The sequence below is a fragment of the Triturus cristatus genome, chromosome 4_1, assembly GCF_964204655.1.
Source record: "Triturus cristatus chromosome 4_1, aTriCri1.1, whole genome shotgun sequence".
NCBI lineage: Eukaryota > Metazoa > Chordata > Amphibia > Caudata > Salamandridae > Triturus > Triturus cristatus.
The window spans coordinates 524,378,423-524,394,482 of NC_140585.1; the positions used below are offsets into that span (position 1 = coordinate 524,378,423).

At 49.7% G+C, this 16,060-nt stretch overlaps 1 protein-coding gene across 4 annotated transcripts in view; it reads right to left on the reverse strand.

Annotated features, from left to right (window-relative positions):
• Positions 1 to 16,060, reverse strand: part of ITPR2 (inositol 1,4,5-trisphosphate receptor type 2) — a 1,506,646-nt gene that overhangs the window by 1,198,300 nt on the left and 292,286 nt on the right. For all 4 annotated transcript variants that reach the window (XM_085652787.1, XM_085652785.1, XM_085652786.1 and 1 more), the window contains exon 2: positions 8,776 to 8,846. In XM_085652787.1, the coding sequence (XP_085508913.1) occupies positions 8,776 to 8,846 (71 nt within the window). The remainder of the gene's footprint in view (positions 1 to 8,775; positions 8,847 to 16,060) is intronic.

Below are 16,060 nucleotides of genomic sequence, written 5' to 3' on the forward strand. Positions count from 1 at the left end.
CTTTAGCTTCTAAAGCAATCCCAGTAACACAAAACTGACAAATTATCTTTATATTCTAATTAGCAGCAGTTTTGATCATATTTACTGTTCAGAGGACTACTCTATGTCCTATCATCTTTAGATGTTGTACTCCATATACAACATTAAAAAAATTGAATTACCTTTAAAAAGATCATTGGGTTCCTCACCCTATATTTGTTTCCATATGTCATCAACTTAACAAATGTTTGTCTTTATCCAGGAGCGGCTCCTCCGCTAAGGGGAGGAGTGTCGCCCCACTGCCTTGCAGCAGTAAAAAAAGGAAAAAAATAAAATGATAAAGTATCGTAACATAATGTCCCTTATATCCCCTACAGCTATGCGCTGCTTATAATCTTTATACACCGAAGAGGAGTGAGAAGAATATGATAAGGATACACACTGAGCTTCCCTATTTTACTATGCAATAAACACAAGGAGAGGGGAGACCCAGTTATTTGTGACAGTGTCTGTCTTGCCTGTATATTGTGAAGCAAGCGCAGATTTACCTGGGTGCATTACGCTCACTTGTCTCGGACACAGGCAAGACAGACACTGTCACAAATAACTAGGTCTCCCCTCTCCTTGTGTTTATTGCATAATAAAATAGGGAAGCTGAGGGTATACCCTTATCATATACTATCCCACTCCTCTTCGGTGTATAAACAATAATGGTTCGGCCAGCAAATCAGTTTTCATTGCAAAGCATGGCCTCCTTTATAGAAGGACTATTCCTGCCACTATGACCTGCTCAAGGAGCATCAGACCACAAACCCAGGACAAAAAATGTGCATCCTTTCTTTCAGCAATAGAAAAATAATATTTATAAAGGAGAGCATGCCTACAAGAACCCACTGGACATGAAAACCCATGTATGGTTTGCAGTAATATCACCAGCCAATATCCTCATCTTGGTCTCATCAGACTGGAATATTTAGTAATTTCACATTGTTGACATCTTTTCTAAGACAAGCAGATCATGTACAATCAAGAAGCCTGCGGTAACATAAAACCTATACACAGATCCACTCTCTTAGGTCATTATCAGAAACAATACTGCACGTCTCATTGGAGCTCATCTTCAAACGACTAATACAATTTGCAATAGCGAATGGACCAGTGAGGGATAGTGAGGGAACAAACATGCATATCCAACTAAGCGGAGACATGTCAGGCATCTGCTCTGATGATGATAGTCTTAGTAAACAGTGCAGTAAGAAACATATCTCACAGCATTGACATATCTCACACAGACACTCTGGTTACATGGCCTAAGCAGAATAAGGCCTAACTTCTTCAGGGATGAGTTTGTTTGCAAACTCATAACACCTCTGAATACACATGACGGGTCAATACGCCTCAAAGCACCGGTCATGTCTAACATAAATCATGACCATCAAGTAGTTAGTTACAGAGGACTTCTGCTAATGCAAACACTTCACAGCATTCCTGACAAAGTATATGAACCGCTCCTCCCACCACAAGAGACCTAGAAACTAACAAACTAAACCGGCAGCACGACTTCAGAGGTCTTTATCTCTGTTGAAGCAAAGTAGCATGTCCCTAGCTTCCTCGGCTGAACCAAAGTACTTTGCAACATTGCAAGGTTATGAGCTGGACGCCCGGTGCAATGTTGGTGTTATAAACGTGCAGAAGCAGGTCTTTGTTTTCCCGTGTGTTTGCATTAATGAAGCACATCATTTCCTCTGTGCTACAAACTGGAATTTACAGTTAGTGAAAATAACCCGCAAGCACGTACTGTTTTGAAATTAACAAAATGTGATGGGTGCTGTGCATGTAACCTTCTGGTGTTGCCTCTATATGCAACACCACGCCATGGAACTTGTGTGCTTTCAGTGTGCAGAACATTGTAGAAGATGCGCCATTTGGGGAGGAGTTCGTTGATTACGCTTTTTATTTCAGTAGAGATCCTTTTACTTCATTTCGCATCGGCTGCTCATTCTTCCGCTGTTCTGGAGAGGGCAATGCACGCGTGTCTGTTGTTTATGAGATGCTAGGGGTTAGTTAGACATTGTCCTTAACTTTATTTTAGACGTTTTTCCTTGCAACATTGTACGGTTTTTAAAAGTGCTGTGTTTTATTTTGTAGAGGAATAAACTCACTCGCTCTCATTTGTCATTCTGTTTTATTTTTTATACGAAGAGTTGCCACACGATCTTTTATATTAGGGCGTGCTAATATTATTTTGATTATTTGAAAAGCGTGCTGAGGCATCGTTACTTTCTTAAAGGCACATTGCATATTATTAATGGCTTGATTTCCGATTTTAACTAACTTTTGCCTTTCTGTATTACTAAAATTCATATTTTAATAAATCTACAAAACAGAGGACTGAGGAAGCCTAGTTGTGCATATGTTTTTAATGATCTTGGATGAGAATTTATATGAGAATTCTCCCTTTCCAGCAACTAGACTCTCTTAGATTGGGGCATCGACTCCCCCAACACTCCCAGGGGAGGGCAGCCTCGGCACACTAGCAGTACTTTCTTTATTTTTATTATTTCATAAGTGCTCCTTCAAAACCAGCAGGAAACCCAAGCGCCACAAGGCAACTTTTGGCCCAGTTGAAAAAACAAGAACCCCGTTGTGAATACTTCTAGGGATGGCGGAACTCACTCGCGTAGCTCTGTCTGCACCATCATAGTATGACCGATAGCTAAAGGGCTGGGTATATTCATTTTCTTGCTGTGGCACTTGAAAGAAGATTCTCTGCACTGCCATCTCCTCCACGCACTAACAGAAATAAATCCATGCCATTCACTTAGGGTTGTCTGTGGCTCTGACTGTTGGCAACACAGAGAAAGTAGCAATTAAGTCATGTCATCAATGGAAGCTTGTTAAATGTAAACAGCTCATAGTGGTGTATAATTAATTAGTTCCTGTACTTGGGCCTCTTCGCCTTACCAAATCTACAGTCCTTAAAGTTATCTCGAAAGACCTGTAGGATTGCAAGCACAGCCGTCAGCTTGCTGGTTTTAAGAACGTCCCTGTGATTTTCTTGCTAAGAGGGGGATACATTCAATTGGTGGAAACTGCCAGGAAATGCAATACCCAAAACTGCCACTTCTGTATCTCTTTAGAATAAGGAGGTATGCGTGCATAGACAATGCATGTCTCGGACAGCGATTCACCAAAATACCAAATGTAGAAGAAGTGACATTGCACACTCTTTGACCTTAATGACATCACAGGAAGTCAAATCATATCACCCTTGCACCTGTTTTTTTCCAGGGAGGCTTGCCACATTACCCTAACATCACAACAAGTGACATCGCTGAAGTTCTGTAATAACTAAATGATTAGTATTATATCATAAAACCGAGAAATGTCTATTTTAGATAACACCTATATTATGGTGCGGACTTGATCTTTGAAAATTCTGGGGCTTAATACTTGCCCTAAATTGTAATGAGCGAGCAAAGCGACTAAGCAAGACCTTTTCTAGGTGGTTTCTCCTTCCAAAGCAAATTTGAAATGAATGAGGAGAAATAGTGCATTTTAAAGTACAATTTTCACATAAATTTGATAAAACGACACAGGTGCTGAAAGGGCACTCATTTTATTTTAAAATCCTGTCATGGTGTGCCATGGCAGTGAAACTGGATGCTCCCCAAGAATGAACCCCATTTTTTTTTTTTATGTGTTACGAGTACCCCCATATGTCAATAATTATCTCCATTGCACCATGTTTTGTCATGGATAGCTCCATATTCCAAGGATACTCCCTTACATAAAATAATGACATAAAATATGCCAGGGGCAGAATTTTGCAATTGATGCCATCCATATACCATAGGAGGCTCCTATGTCAAAAACGACCTCAGTACGTCAGGGCCAGCATTTTGTCATGGTTGCCATCCTCCCATACCCCATGTCCACCTTTATGACAAGAACGGCTTCCGTTGTACAAATACCAGCATTTTGCTACTGGGGTTCACATGTGAAGAATTTCTTCAAGTATGTCACTATTTTTCTCCGGGTAGCCTATGACCCATGAATTACCTCTGGCATACCCGAACCAGTATTTTACCAATGTTGCCCTTTCTCCAAGAATTAACCTCAATCTGCCAGTATTTTGCCACGTGTCTGTCATGCTATGAATTGCCACAATTATGCCAGTGCCAAGCATCACATTCTCACTCACAAGCACTCTCCCACTCACATTCACTCTTACATCTCCTTAAACTCTCATTCATTTTCACTCACTAACTTGCATCCTCTCTGAATCTCATTCACTCATACTTACGGACACTCAGGCCAAGGTTTATTAAAGCTTTGCGCCAGGTTTGCAGCACTTTTGTGATGCAAACCCGGTGTGAAGTGTTGAGGTGGGATTTACTATCCAACATAAATCAGGATTCACACTTGATTGTATTCCAAAGTAACACAAATATGTGCTATGCGTTGCTTTCCATCTAGGGAACATTCCCATGCAAACACCCATGGGTTTTGACACTGATCCATATCTATAAACACTGGTAGACATGAATTTCTATCAAAATCTTATGCCTTCTCAAGGCAGGCATGACCAGGAGAAATGATTCAGTTTTTCCAACTTTGTATCTGTGCTGCATTTTAAAGCACACCTATAAAGTGAGAAAGCCTTAAAGCATAGTTTTGTAAAGGATATGCCCCCTTCCAGTCCAAAACCTATGCTCAGAGAATGCACACTCCCATACACTATGGCGCAGGGGTGGGTGCGTTGGTGCACGGCTGCCAAGAGTGCACCATATCTTATTAGAAATGGCTAATTATTTCTCTCTCCCTGTGACGCAAGGAAGCACAGCAACAGAGGTAATAACAGAGAGAGGAAAGGAAGATTTAAGAAAAAAGGCAAAGTGCCCTGCACTCTCACCAAGTGCAAAAAGTGAGTCAAATGCAATAGAAATCTGCAAATGGAAAAATGGTTTCCTAATGTTCGCAGTAAATGAAGACATTTGTCCTAGCAAAATGAGGTTGAAAAGAAAGTGCAGGGGACGGTCAAATAAGAAAAACTATGAATCATAAGCGAAGAGCAGACTCAAAGCCCAGTCTAAGTCTGCAATCAACAGCTAAGGTGGTCTACAGTGAAAGAGCAAAAATAGGCCATTTTACCTCAGACATCAACATTTGGTCGTGCAAAATTTCACAGGCTATTACTGTGCTCTGATCTACAACGTAGTCAGATCTTACACAATTTAAGAAATTTCACAGTGTAAACTTTTTTTACCAAATATAGAGAGATCCTTACAGCGTTATTGCATAAGGTGAAAATGAATGAGTGGTAGGAAATGTCCATCACTGCAGACTTTTACCCAGTCATATGTGCCTAGAAGTAATAGAACTTACACCCTTTTGTAATGTTTTGTATGACCACCTTGGATTGGAGAGACCCAGCAAACATAAGAAAAGTGTGAGCCCTGTTCAAAAAATAAATCTCCTTCTGGCAATTCACCCTCTTTGAAATCAAATTCCTAATTTCAGTTTGATCTTGCAAGGAATGCACTAATTTGCATTTAGCGTTAGCAGACACAATTCTATCAGTGGAATTGGGCTAGGACTACTGCATGTTATGGAAAATAGGACTCCACCGTTACAGACCTATACCTAAAGCAATCCCTCTCTAATGTTAAGTAAAAAACAAAAACAAAATCAAAAATGTATAAACCCAAAGCCGACTGGCAGCAACGAAAAAAAAAAAGAAGACAGTGACAACTTTTCGTTTATGCAATCTGATGGAAAATGACACCGAGTCAGTTTTATGGCACTGCTGAAAACGTACGACTAATCAGGACAGCAGCCCACAGCATAAGGTGGGTGTGCACTGCTAAGGTTAAGTCTCCGCTCCAGGGGGAGGAGCCTAGCCGGCAACAGAGATGGCCGCCTGAGCCCTCGGCTCCGCCGACTCGTCCGCTTCCCTCCCGTACCGCTTCCTCTCCTGATTGCTGAATCGTGCCTGTTGTGCGGTAACGGGTTGGGGAGGCGACGCTGCATCCGATGGTGGGCTCCCCGTCGTCCCTCCTGCACCGGGGGTGAAGAAACGCTCTGAATTCCCGCAGACGCCTACGGAGTGGGTCCGGTCCTTTGTTCTCGGCGGCGTCCGGCTGGAGGGCAGCGACGGCGGCCATTACAGGAGAATCTGAAACCGCCGGCGAGACGCGACAGGCCACCGAGATTCCCAGAAGTAGCGCAACAGTTTCTTTTGTGGTCTCGCCGCTACGCGGCTTTACCACCACCGATGCAACAAATGTATCCCCCCCTGTTGGAAGTTCCTCTTTGATCTCTCGCTACGAAGTGTAATGGAAGGGGCCATCTTTATTGAGTGATCGGCGCTTATACACGGCGCCTGGTTGGACCGTCACTGTGCTGTCCCTGTGCGTGGCGCTGGGCTGGGGGTTGCTGCCCTGTCCCTGTGGTTTGGCGTTGCCTCTCTGGGAGCTGACCTACTAAACGACGCCTGGACATGTATGCTAAAGACTGGGCTCGAGGGTCGCCACACGCCTGCGGATTCCGGGGACAGGGAGCTGGCATCTCTTCCTCTCACGCTATGCCCGTGAGTATCGGCGACGTCCTGGAAGCTTTGGCCGCTATGCGAGCTGCTTTTTGTTCCAACGCCCGTGACCTGGAGCGCCGGCTGGACGACGCTGTGCCCGTTCTCTCCTTGGCTGACCGGACGGGCGGCTGTGCGCGGAGCGGATCGCCGAGCCCGGGACTCGGCAGTCGTGTGCAGCCTCTCCGGGGAGACGTAGAGGAACTGATTGTGAGTGAACTTAACATCACCGCCGCTCGGACTGTCGCAACTATGGAGGACACAGTGCATTCTATATTTGGACGGAACCTAGAGGTTCGCCGTCGGATGCCAGGACTACCACCGCCAGCGGGTATTGCTGACAAGATCGCTCTGCTTACTTTTAACATGTTGCCCGGGAGTGAGTTGCCCAATTTTGGTGGACTATCACTGTACGCCTACCCGTACTGCACTCTTGGGGATAACACTGTCCTGCTTTGGATGGCGATTACTGGCTGTTGCCATCTCTCTGGGTGTTCACATCGGATGCTCTTCCTACTCTACGGGGCTACGCCGCAACTGCATTATGCTGGCGCACTGGCACGTAGGGGTCAGGGTTGAGTTTTTCTTTATTCTTGCCCTGATACCGGTAACTACATTCCTGGGACTGTGCTGGACTGACGAGAACGCTGGACTTTGGGTATGGTTTGCATGGGGTCTGGGAGGTGATGGCCGGATACACTTCTGTTGATTGATTTTTTTTCTTTTGTTCTCTTGGGTTGGCCCTCCTCCGCTGATAAACGTTTTGCACCGTTCCTGTGGGTGGGGCAGCCGGGGAACTAGTTTTCTCTGAGTGACCGGGACATGTATCGGTGGTGCTAGAAGACTATTGAGGGGGCTTACGCTTATCAATCATGGCTTGAAGATTCCTTGTTGATACTTTTGATGTTTCGGTTGGGTGTTGCTGCCTTATTTACCCTGCGCGCTGCTGATGTGACCCCAGTTCACTCGTCATACCGGGCATGTTATTACTATTGGGTGTTAGACTACTGTTGCTATTATGGGTGCGAGATGGCGGAGCTGGGGGACGAATAGTGGGCTCCTCCCCACCTTTCTCAATTTTATGAGTGTTTTCGGATTCTCTCTTTTTCTTACTTTCTATATTTCGGGACTCCTTTTCTTGGGCGACAGGCACACTGCTAGGGGGGGAAAGGCCGTAGCCAGCTGCAGGGGTGCAGGGTGGGGGGCACTTGGGGGGTGGGGTTGCTTTCTTTTTTGTTTTTCCTTTTTGTTCTATGGGCCTTCTATTCTTTGTCCTTTCTCCTTCCCTGGGGTTCAGACGTTCCTTTCTGGGTGCCACGCAGCGACTCTGGTGTTTTTTTACTGCTATAAGATTATCTATCCTGATTGTTTAACACCAGTATTGACTTGTTGTGCTACGATATCCTGCTTATGTCTATCCTACAAGGAAAACTTTTAAAACTAGACCTCAGTCCTTCTGTAATGTATCCTCTGTGTTTTCAGTAAGTTGTAATGTACCGTATGTGTGAGCCCCCCCGGGCTCCTTGTTGACTTGTATTTGCCCTTTTTCTATCAATAAAGGTCTTCAAAAAAAAAAAAAAAAAAAAAAAAAGTCTCCGCTCCAGACACTGGTGCAATGCAGCTGTTTGCGTAATCATTTCCAGGCCAGAGGGGCCATTCATTCCACTGGGCATTTCCCCAGTGGGCTGGGGCCCTTGGAGGCCGCTTTTGAAAGCCTGGGACCACTCCAGGTGTCTTGTCACTTTTCCCAGGTCCCCAAGGTTAATTACATCAGGCACAGGAACACTTCCGGGGGTGGGGGGGGGGGGTAGGCACAGGGTAGAAACAAAACCATTCAGAGAGGGAGAAAGAGAGAATGGTTGGAACCAGAGCTAGTACGAGGAGAAGGGACGGGATGATTTGATTATATTTCCCCAATGCAAGTGTGACGATTCCCTGTACTTAAAGGTACCTCAGACACTGGTGAGGAGATTCCAGATTGTCAAGCACCTGCACCTGTCACTTTGGGGTCTTTCTTTCAAATGGACTGTTAGTCGATTTACTGGTTCGCGTATCACCTTTTAGTTGTATACGAATTGAAGGCAAATAGACGTGTGTTTAATTGCCCCTTAGCAAGCTACAAAACTCACTATGTCAGTGTTAAGCGAGGCATGCTGGCAGAAGATATGGCAACAAAACTGCACCCGTTAAATCACTTAACTACGTACCTCTGAATTTCTTTGGAGGGTTGGTTAGATCTCCCGCCTCGGGCTGCACCACACACCTGTCGTCCACCAACCTAGAGATGAAAAGAAGTTTGATTACTTTGATGACGTTTTTTGCACACTAAAGGTAAAATGTAAACAACTATTCAAAGCATAGAAGAGTTTCCCCGCCTGTGGGTTTGTCAATCGTCAAGTATCCCAAGTAGAGTTCTATCAAGCAGACGTGCTTACAGTACTAAAACTAAGGCCCCAAAATTCAGTCAACAGAACTCATGAAGAAAATACTGATAGTCTGCGGAGTTTGGTGTTTCACAATTCAAAAATCCCGCCATTTGAGCAAACATGTTGCACAGTAAAAAAAAAATCTGCTAATATACAGGGAAGGCAAAGCGCAAACCCTACAAAACGTCTGAGAAGGGTTGATAGTAAATAGACAACAGCTAACAGTAGCGGTATGGAGAACCGGTGTGCAGGGGGTGGTAGGCAAAGGATGTGGCGTTAGGGTCAGAGCTCTATACCTAATAAATGAATGTGACCTTGTGTAGTTTAACTCATGATCACGTAAAACGCTCCAATTACATTGGTCCAAGTTCACACTATGTATAAACAAGCGATGGGGCAGCAAGCAACGGGGTGGGAGGGGAAAAAACAAAAGTACCTTAACCAGGGTGCCACCAGTGGAAGGAGACGTATAAAGAAATCAATCAGTACGTGGGCCATGCTTCATCAAAAGGGCACAAAGAGAAAGTGAAACCAAATGGGCTGACCAGTGAGAAGCAAGGAAATGAGATTGACGATGAGGCTAACAAATAGTAAGTAATGGGCTGACTCTAAGCCCCCTTTTAAGTTAATAAAATGTTTCCGCAAGTGATATCGTAAGCACTACGACAGGCGAGACCTAAAAAATGACTTGTATTTTATTTCTTTTTTAAATCATTCTGGTTTTGTGACAGTGGCCCGACTCTCCATCGTGGTGGCCACTGACTCTGAAGCCTCACCCTAGTGGGGAATTACACAAACAAGGAAGTCTGATCCAGGTGGGAGGAGCCTAGCGCGCAACCAAGATGGCCGCGTAGGTGCGAGGCTCCCGAGGACCTCCGCGACCTCCTACATATATCCTGACAATATCCTGTCCTAGATGAGGAGACTGTGTTGGTGAGCCCGAGCTGAGGTGGCACCCGCTTTCCGCTTCCAAATTGGACCTCGGACTCCGGCGGTAGCACCGATTGAGATTTGCGGCCTTCTCCACGCCGGACCCCGTATTGGAGTTGTGGGGTGATCCGGAGGCAAAGTCAACAACAGCGGCGGGCTGGGCGCGGCGGCTCGCGTACCCCGCACTTTCACTTTCGCTTTTGCACCCTCCTTGCTGTCTCGGCGAGGTTGGGTCGCGGGGCACTGTGAGGTGGTGTGGCCCCGTTGGGGTGCCCTGCCGGCCCGCCGGCTGTGACTTGCCCCGCGGCCCTGAGGTTACCCCCCCCCCCGGATCCCGTGAACCGGCTTGCCCGCCCTTTACGACGTGCCTGGCACGGACGTGGGACTGGAACCATGTCCACAAAGCAAGATGGAGATCGGGCAAAGGTGAAATCGACCCGACGTGGCGCAGTCCACCAGTCTAACAGCATGGACCGCTATACCCTCCAGAAGGGATCTCCCGAGGTGCCGCGTAGGTCCCCTGAGGACCCGACTGATGCTCCTGCTCTGCCCGCGGACCTGACCCTGCGGGACGTGATGGGCGCCATCGCTGAGATGAAGGCCTCGGTGGACCAGCGTTTTGACACACTGGCGCAGAAAATTGACTCGGTCCTCGTGGATGTTGGCCTGGTGAGGGCCGATCTATCCAAGACTAATGACCGGGTCGATTCTTTGGCCCACACCACATCGGGCCTCACGACGGATGTGGCAGCCCTCCAAAAGGAGGTGCGCCGGCTTGGCCAGGCGAGCGCACTGATGGATCGTCGCCTGGAGGATTCCGAGGGTCGGGCCCGGAGGAACAATGTCCGTATTCTCGGGGTGCCTGAGGGACGTGAGGAGGCGGCGGCGGATCTATTCGTGGAGGACTTGATTCTCACCCACCTCCAGCCCCGGGGACTGAGTAAATTCTTCGCGGTGGAGCGGGCCCACAGGGTTCCCGGGGGAAGGCCCAAGGCCGGAGCCCCCCCGAGGCCTCTCATCGCCCGGATTTTCAACTTTCGGGACAGAGACGCTATCCTGCAATCCTCCAGACTACAGGGGCCGGTCAGACTCGACAATATGGATATAAATTTTTATCCTGACTTCACCCCAGCGGTCCAAAAGCAGAGACTAAGCTTTCTCGGAGTCAAACGTCGTCTACAGGACCTAAATCTCAAGTACGCTATGCTTTTCCCGGCTAAGCTTCGGGTGGAGTTGGATGGCCGCACGCACTTTTTTGATCGTCCCGAAGCAGCCGGGGACTGGCTAGATACCTTGCCTGGGGATCGGGATCGGGGGGGTGGGGGGGGAGCGGTGGGGGGAGAGGGCCCGCCGGATCAGGACTGAGGGACTAATATTGTGCCTCGCTCTGGACAAAATTGATATCACTTTTGACTGTTCGCCTGTTCGAGTAAGTCTCCTCCTGTGGAGGTCGTGTGGGGTCTCTTGGGGGTTCTCCCTCCTCCTCTGGGGGTTTAGTTAGTTTCACCATCTATGGGGCGACAGGCACACTGCACTTTGGGGGGGCTGTTTGGGCTCATGCAGGGGTGCAGGGAGGGGGGAGTTCTGTTGGGGTGGGGGAGTTGGGGTGGGGTGTTGTTCGTTTTTACCACAAGGCAAACCCTTTTCTGTATTGTTTTTAAGGTGCTCTCCGGGGGACGACTGATGGCTCCTGTGTGTGATGGGGGGTAGGGATTTGACTTTGTTGTCTTGGAACGTTAATGGACTGGGGGATAGTATCAAACGAGGTGTGGTCCTGCAGTATTTGAAACGAATCTCACCCGATGTAGTCTTCCTGCAGGAGACACACCTTATTGGAAACTCTTTTTGTGCCATGAATCGGCGTGGCTATCGTTTGGTGGCCCACTCGGGCTTCACGTCGGGCTCACGGGGTGTGGGCATTATGGTGAAGAACTCGCTCCCGTTGGAAATTGATGAGGTGCGCCATGATGATAGGGGACGCTATGCTGTTTTAGTGGGGAGAATGGAAGGCAAAGTAGTGGTCTTTGTATCAGTATACGTCCCACCGGGGCTACAGGCGACCACCTTTGCAGACCTGGGGCGCCTCCTCCTGGGCCTTCCGGGGGGACTCCTAGTGGTTGGGGGGGGACTTCAATGCGGTGGTTTCTGGGACTCTGGATCGTCACCCCCCTAGGGACCTCCCCCGGGCCCAGGCGTGGTTATCCGGCCTCTTGGATACACTGGGATTGGTGGACTGCTGGCGCTTAAAACATCCCACGCAGCAGCAGTACACTTTCCACTCGGGGGCCCATGGTAGCCTCTCACGGCTTGATCATGTCCTTGTCCCGGCGGCCTATGCTGGGAGTGTGGGGGAGGTGCGCCATCTGGCGCGGGGTATCTCAGATCATTCCCCGCTCCTGTTCCATTTTGATGTCCTTCCGAGGGGTGAGGGCAGGGTGGTTCCCATCAATGCCTGGTACCTGCGCGACCCCACCATTCGCGCTGATGTGATTAAATCCTTGCAGCGATACTTTGATGAGAATGTGGGGTCCGTCCCTTCGGCTATCTCCTTGTGGGAAGCCTTCAAGACAGTTCTCAGAGGAGAGGCCCTGTCCCTTATTTCCCATGCCCGGAGGCGCGAGCGGGAGGAGGTTACCCGGGTGGAGGCCGAAATTGCTGAATTGGAGGGTGATTTAGAGGGCGGAGTGACGGATGCTGCACTACATGTCCTACAACTTAAGCAGGCGGCCTACAGGGCCCTCGTTACGGAGGCGGCCAGGGGCCTCAGTAGGGAGCAACAGGGGCGACTGTATGATGTGGGTGATAAGGCGGGCAAACTGATAGCGTGGTTGGATAAAAAGGAGAGAGTGAATCGTGTGGTCCCGCTGATTGAGAGGACGGATGGTGTGAGTGTCACCGAGCCAGAAGAAATTGTCTCCTGTTTCGCGGATTATTTCCGCGAGGTGTATTCTCCGGTCTCTCCTTGCTCGGAGGAGGACTCCCATTCCCTGCTTAGGGATATCGCGCTGCCCTCCCTCTCGGAGGAGGACAGGGTGTCGCTGGATGCCGCTCCTACATCCGACGAAATTGCCCTCGCCATACGTTCGGTTGCCTCTGGCAAGGCCATGGGCCCGAATGGCATCCCTATCGAGTTATATAAGTTGCGACCAGATGTACTGGCACCCCACCTCCGCGCGATGTTCCTGGCGGCCCACTCGCTGGGCTCCCTCCCGCCGGACCAGCGTCTGGCTACTATCGTGGTGATCCACAAGGAGGGGAGGCCTCGGGACCGGGTCACATCCTATCGGCCTATCTCGCTCTTGAATGCGGAGCCCAAAATTCTCGCCAAGGTGCTGGCCAATCGGCTGGTCGGCGTGGTGGGCGACCTGGTCCACCAAGACCAGTCCGGCTTTATCCCCCATCGCAACACGGCCCTTAATCTGCGGCGCTTGCACGGGGTGCTCGCACGTGTCCCATTCGTGCGGGAGCCGGCCATTTTGGCGTCCTTAGACGCCACTATGGCGTTTGACACACTTGAGTGGCCATACATTTGGGCGATGCTGGCGAAGTTTGGATTCGGCCCGGGCTTCATCAGTTGGGTCAAATTGTTGTATTCGGGCCCATTGGCGCAGGTGGTGGTGAATGGAAGAGTTTCGGCCCCATTCGAGCTGGGCCGGGGCACGCGACAGGGCTGCCCCTTGTCGCCGCTCCTGTTTGCGCTGGCCTTGGAGCCCCTGGCGGAGTGGCTGCGGTGGCACCCCTCCATCCGTGGTCTCCGTTGGACCCCCGAGTATGAGGACCGTGTGTCCCTATACGCTGACGACATCCTTTTGTACCTAGCCTCCCCACGTAAGTCGCTCATAGTCCTGGTTGATGTTTTACGTTCATTCGGCCGGAACTCAGGCCTTGTCATCAACTGGGCTAAATCATGCGTGTATGTGCTCTCTGGGGAGGCTCCTGTCCTTCCGCGGGGTTGTCCGATTCAGATTGCCTCTCAGGGGTTTCGATACCTGGGTGTCTACATTACTCTGGACCCAGAGGCCCGCTACGAGCGGAACTTGCTTCCCCCTCTCCAGCGCTTGAAGGAGGACGTCGTGCGCTGGCGGCGCCTGCCGCTTTCGCCGCTCGGCCGGGCGGCGTTGTTTAAGATGATGTCGTTGCCACGTTTCTTATACGCTCTCCAGAACACTATGGACCCAGTCCCGGCGCGCTACTTCCGTGAGGTGGAGAGTTTACAGCGCCGCCTGTTCTGGGACGGGAGGCCGCGCATTGCCCTGGCGAAGTTGACGCTCCCATGGTATGACGGGGGGATTGCCTTCCCGGATATTAAACGGTATTACTGGGCCTCCCAGCTAGCTGCAATTAACCATGGCCTCTATGGGCCCGCCTTGAACCCGGCATTTGAGATGGACAAGATGCTACTGCCCGGTGGCGACTACAATCGAGCGCTCTACTCTGGCGCGCCCAACGCTCGCTTGACGGGACCTACGCGTGTCATGGTCAGAGTATGGCATGCGGCTAATGCAGCTATGGGGTGGAAGGACCGTTTGACCCGGGCGTCACCGCTGTATGCGTCTGAGAAGTTGGGCTCTCTCTGGACCTCGAAGGGCTTTGAGAGATGGGACATGATAGGCATCAGTAAAGTGGGGGATCTCTGGTCGAGGGGAGGATTTAAAACATTCGAGATGCTGCAGACGGAGTTTCAGTTGCAGGGCAGTGAATACTTTCGATACCTGCAGATCCGTCATGCACTGGGCTCCGTCTTCCCAGACGTCGCCTCCATCCCGGAGTCTTCCCCCCTGGAGGATAGAGTGCTAGATGGCCACGTCCCAGACAGCACGATCTCCCTTATTTATAAAAAACTGATTAATGATCGATCGGGCTTGCTGATTGGCCTTCGCGAGGCTTGGGTTGCCGACGGTCTGGAATTGGACGATGAGGACTGGACCTCCGCGGTGGCCTCTCCGAAGGAGGTGGCTATACCGGCTCGCCTTCGCTTCGTCCAGCTTAAGATACTCCACCGGGTCTACATGACGGGGCCAAGGCTTCAGCGTATGGGCTATACGGAGGATGGATTGTGTAAGCGTGGTTGTGGTGCCGTGGCGATCTTCCTGCATATTTTATGGGAATGCCCGAAGGTGGAGCGATTCTGGCGCGGTGTGCACGAGGTCCTGTGAGTGGTTACGCGTGTTGCGCTGCTGCCGGAAGCGAGGAGAGGCCTGTTGAATGTGTGGGAACCAACTGACTACTCGGCTCCGCAAACGTGGTGGGTGACTCTGGGATATATGATTGCTAAGCGTGATATTGCGCAACTGTGGGGATCCCAGAACCCCCCGGCGGTATCGGCCTGGAAAGAGCACATGGACTGGTGCATGTTTCGAGAAAAGGTGGTGTATGTGGCGAGGGGTAGGCCTGGGACATGGGTGAAAGTGTGGGGCCCCTGGAACGCCTACCGTGGGAGTATTTGCGCGCCACCGTTGCTGCCTGCTGCCTCAACAGCCCCGTCCCCTTAGCTGACTCCTTCCCCTAGCCCCGGGCACAGGGTTCCCCCAGTCCTCGCTCTGTTTCCCTTCCCCTCTTTGGACCCCTCTGGATAGTTGGGGTTCCCCATGGGGGAGCACGTGCTGCTACTTTTGACTGTGGGTAGCCTTGTGGGTGTTGTTTTCTTGTTGTTTGTATAAAATGAAACCGTACTGTGGGGTATTATGGCTGTGGCCCATGATGTTGATAACTCCTGCTTATGCTCCTTTGTAACGCCAAGTGTTCTATGAACGTATGCCATATGTTTCTGCCATTCCTAGCGGCCGGCCGGAAGGTTGTGGGCCCATATTTGTATATTCTTGAGATTTGTAATAAACGGTTTAAAAAAAAAAAGGAAGTCTGATCCAGAGTCCCTATATATTTCTGTCGGCGGGGGCTGGGAGGGGAAGCTGCAAATATGCTGCAAGCATGCTTTGGTTTCATTACTTCTCCTAGTGCCCGAGTGGTATGCAGTTTTCTGTAGTGCATGGTATGCATGCCCAGTGTAACAACACAGGTGTGTCAACAGATGATTTCGGTAGCGGTCTATCCCTTTGCATCTCATACGTTCTAAGCATGTACTGAGGCACGGCCTATAACATTGCATTTGAACACAAAGTTGCCCTCTCACCTAAAC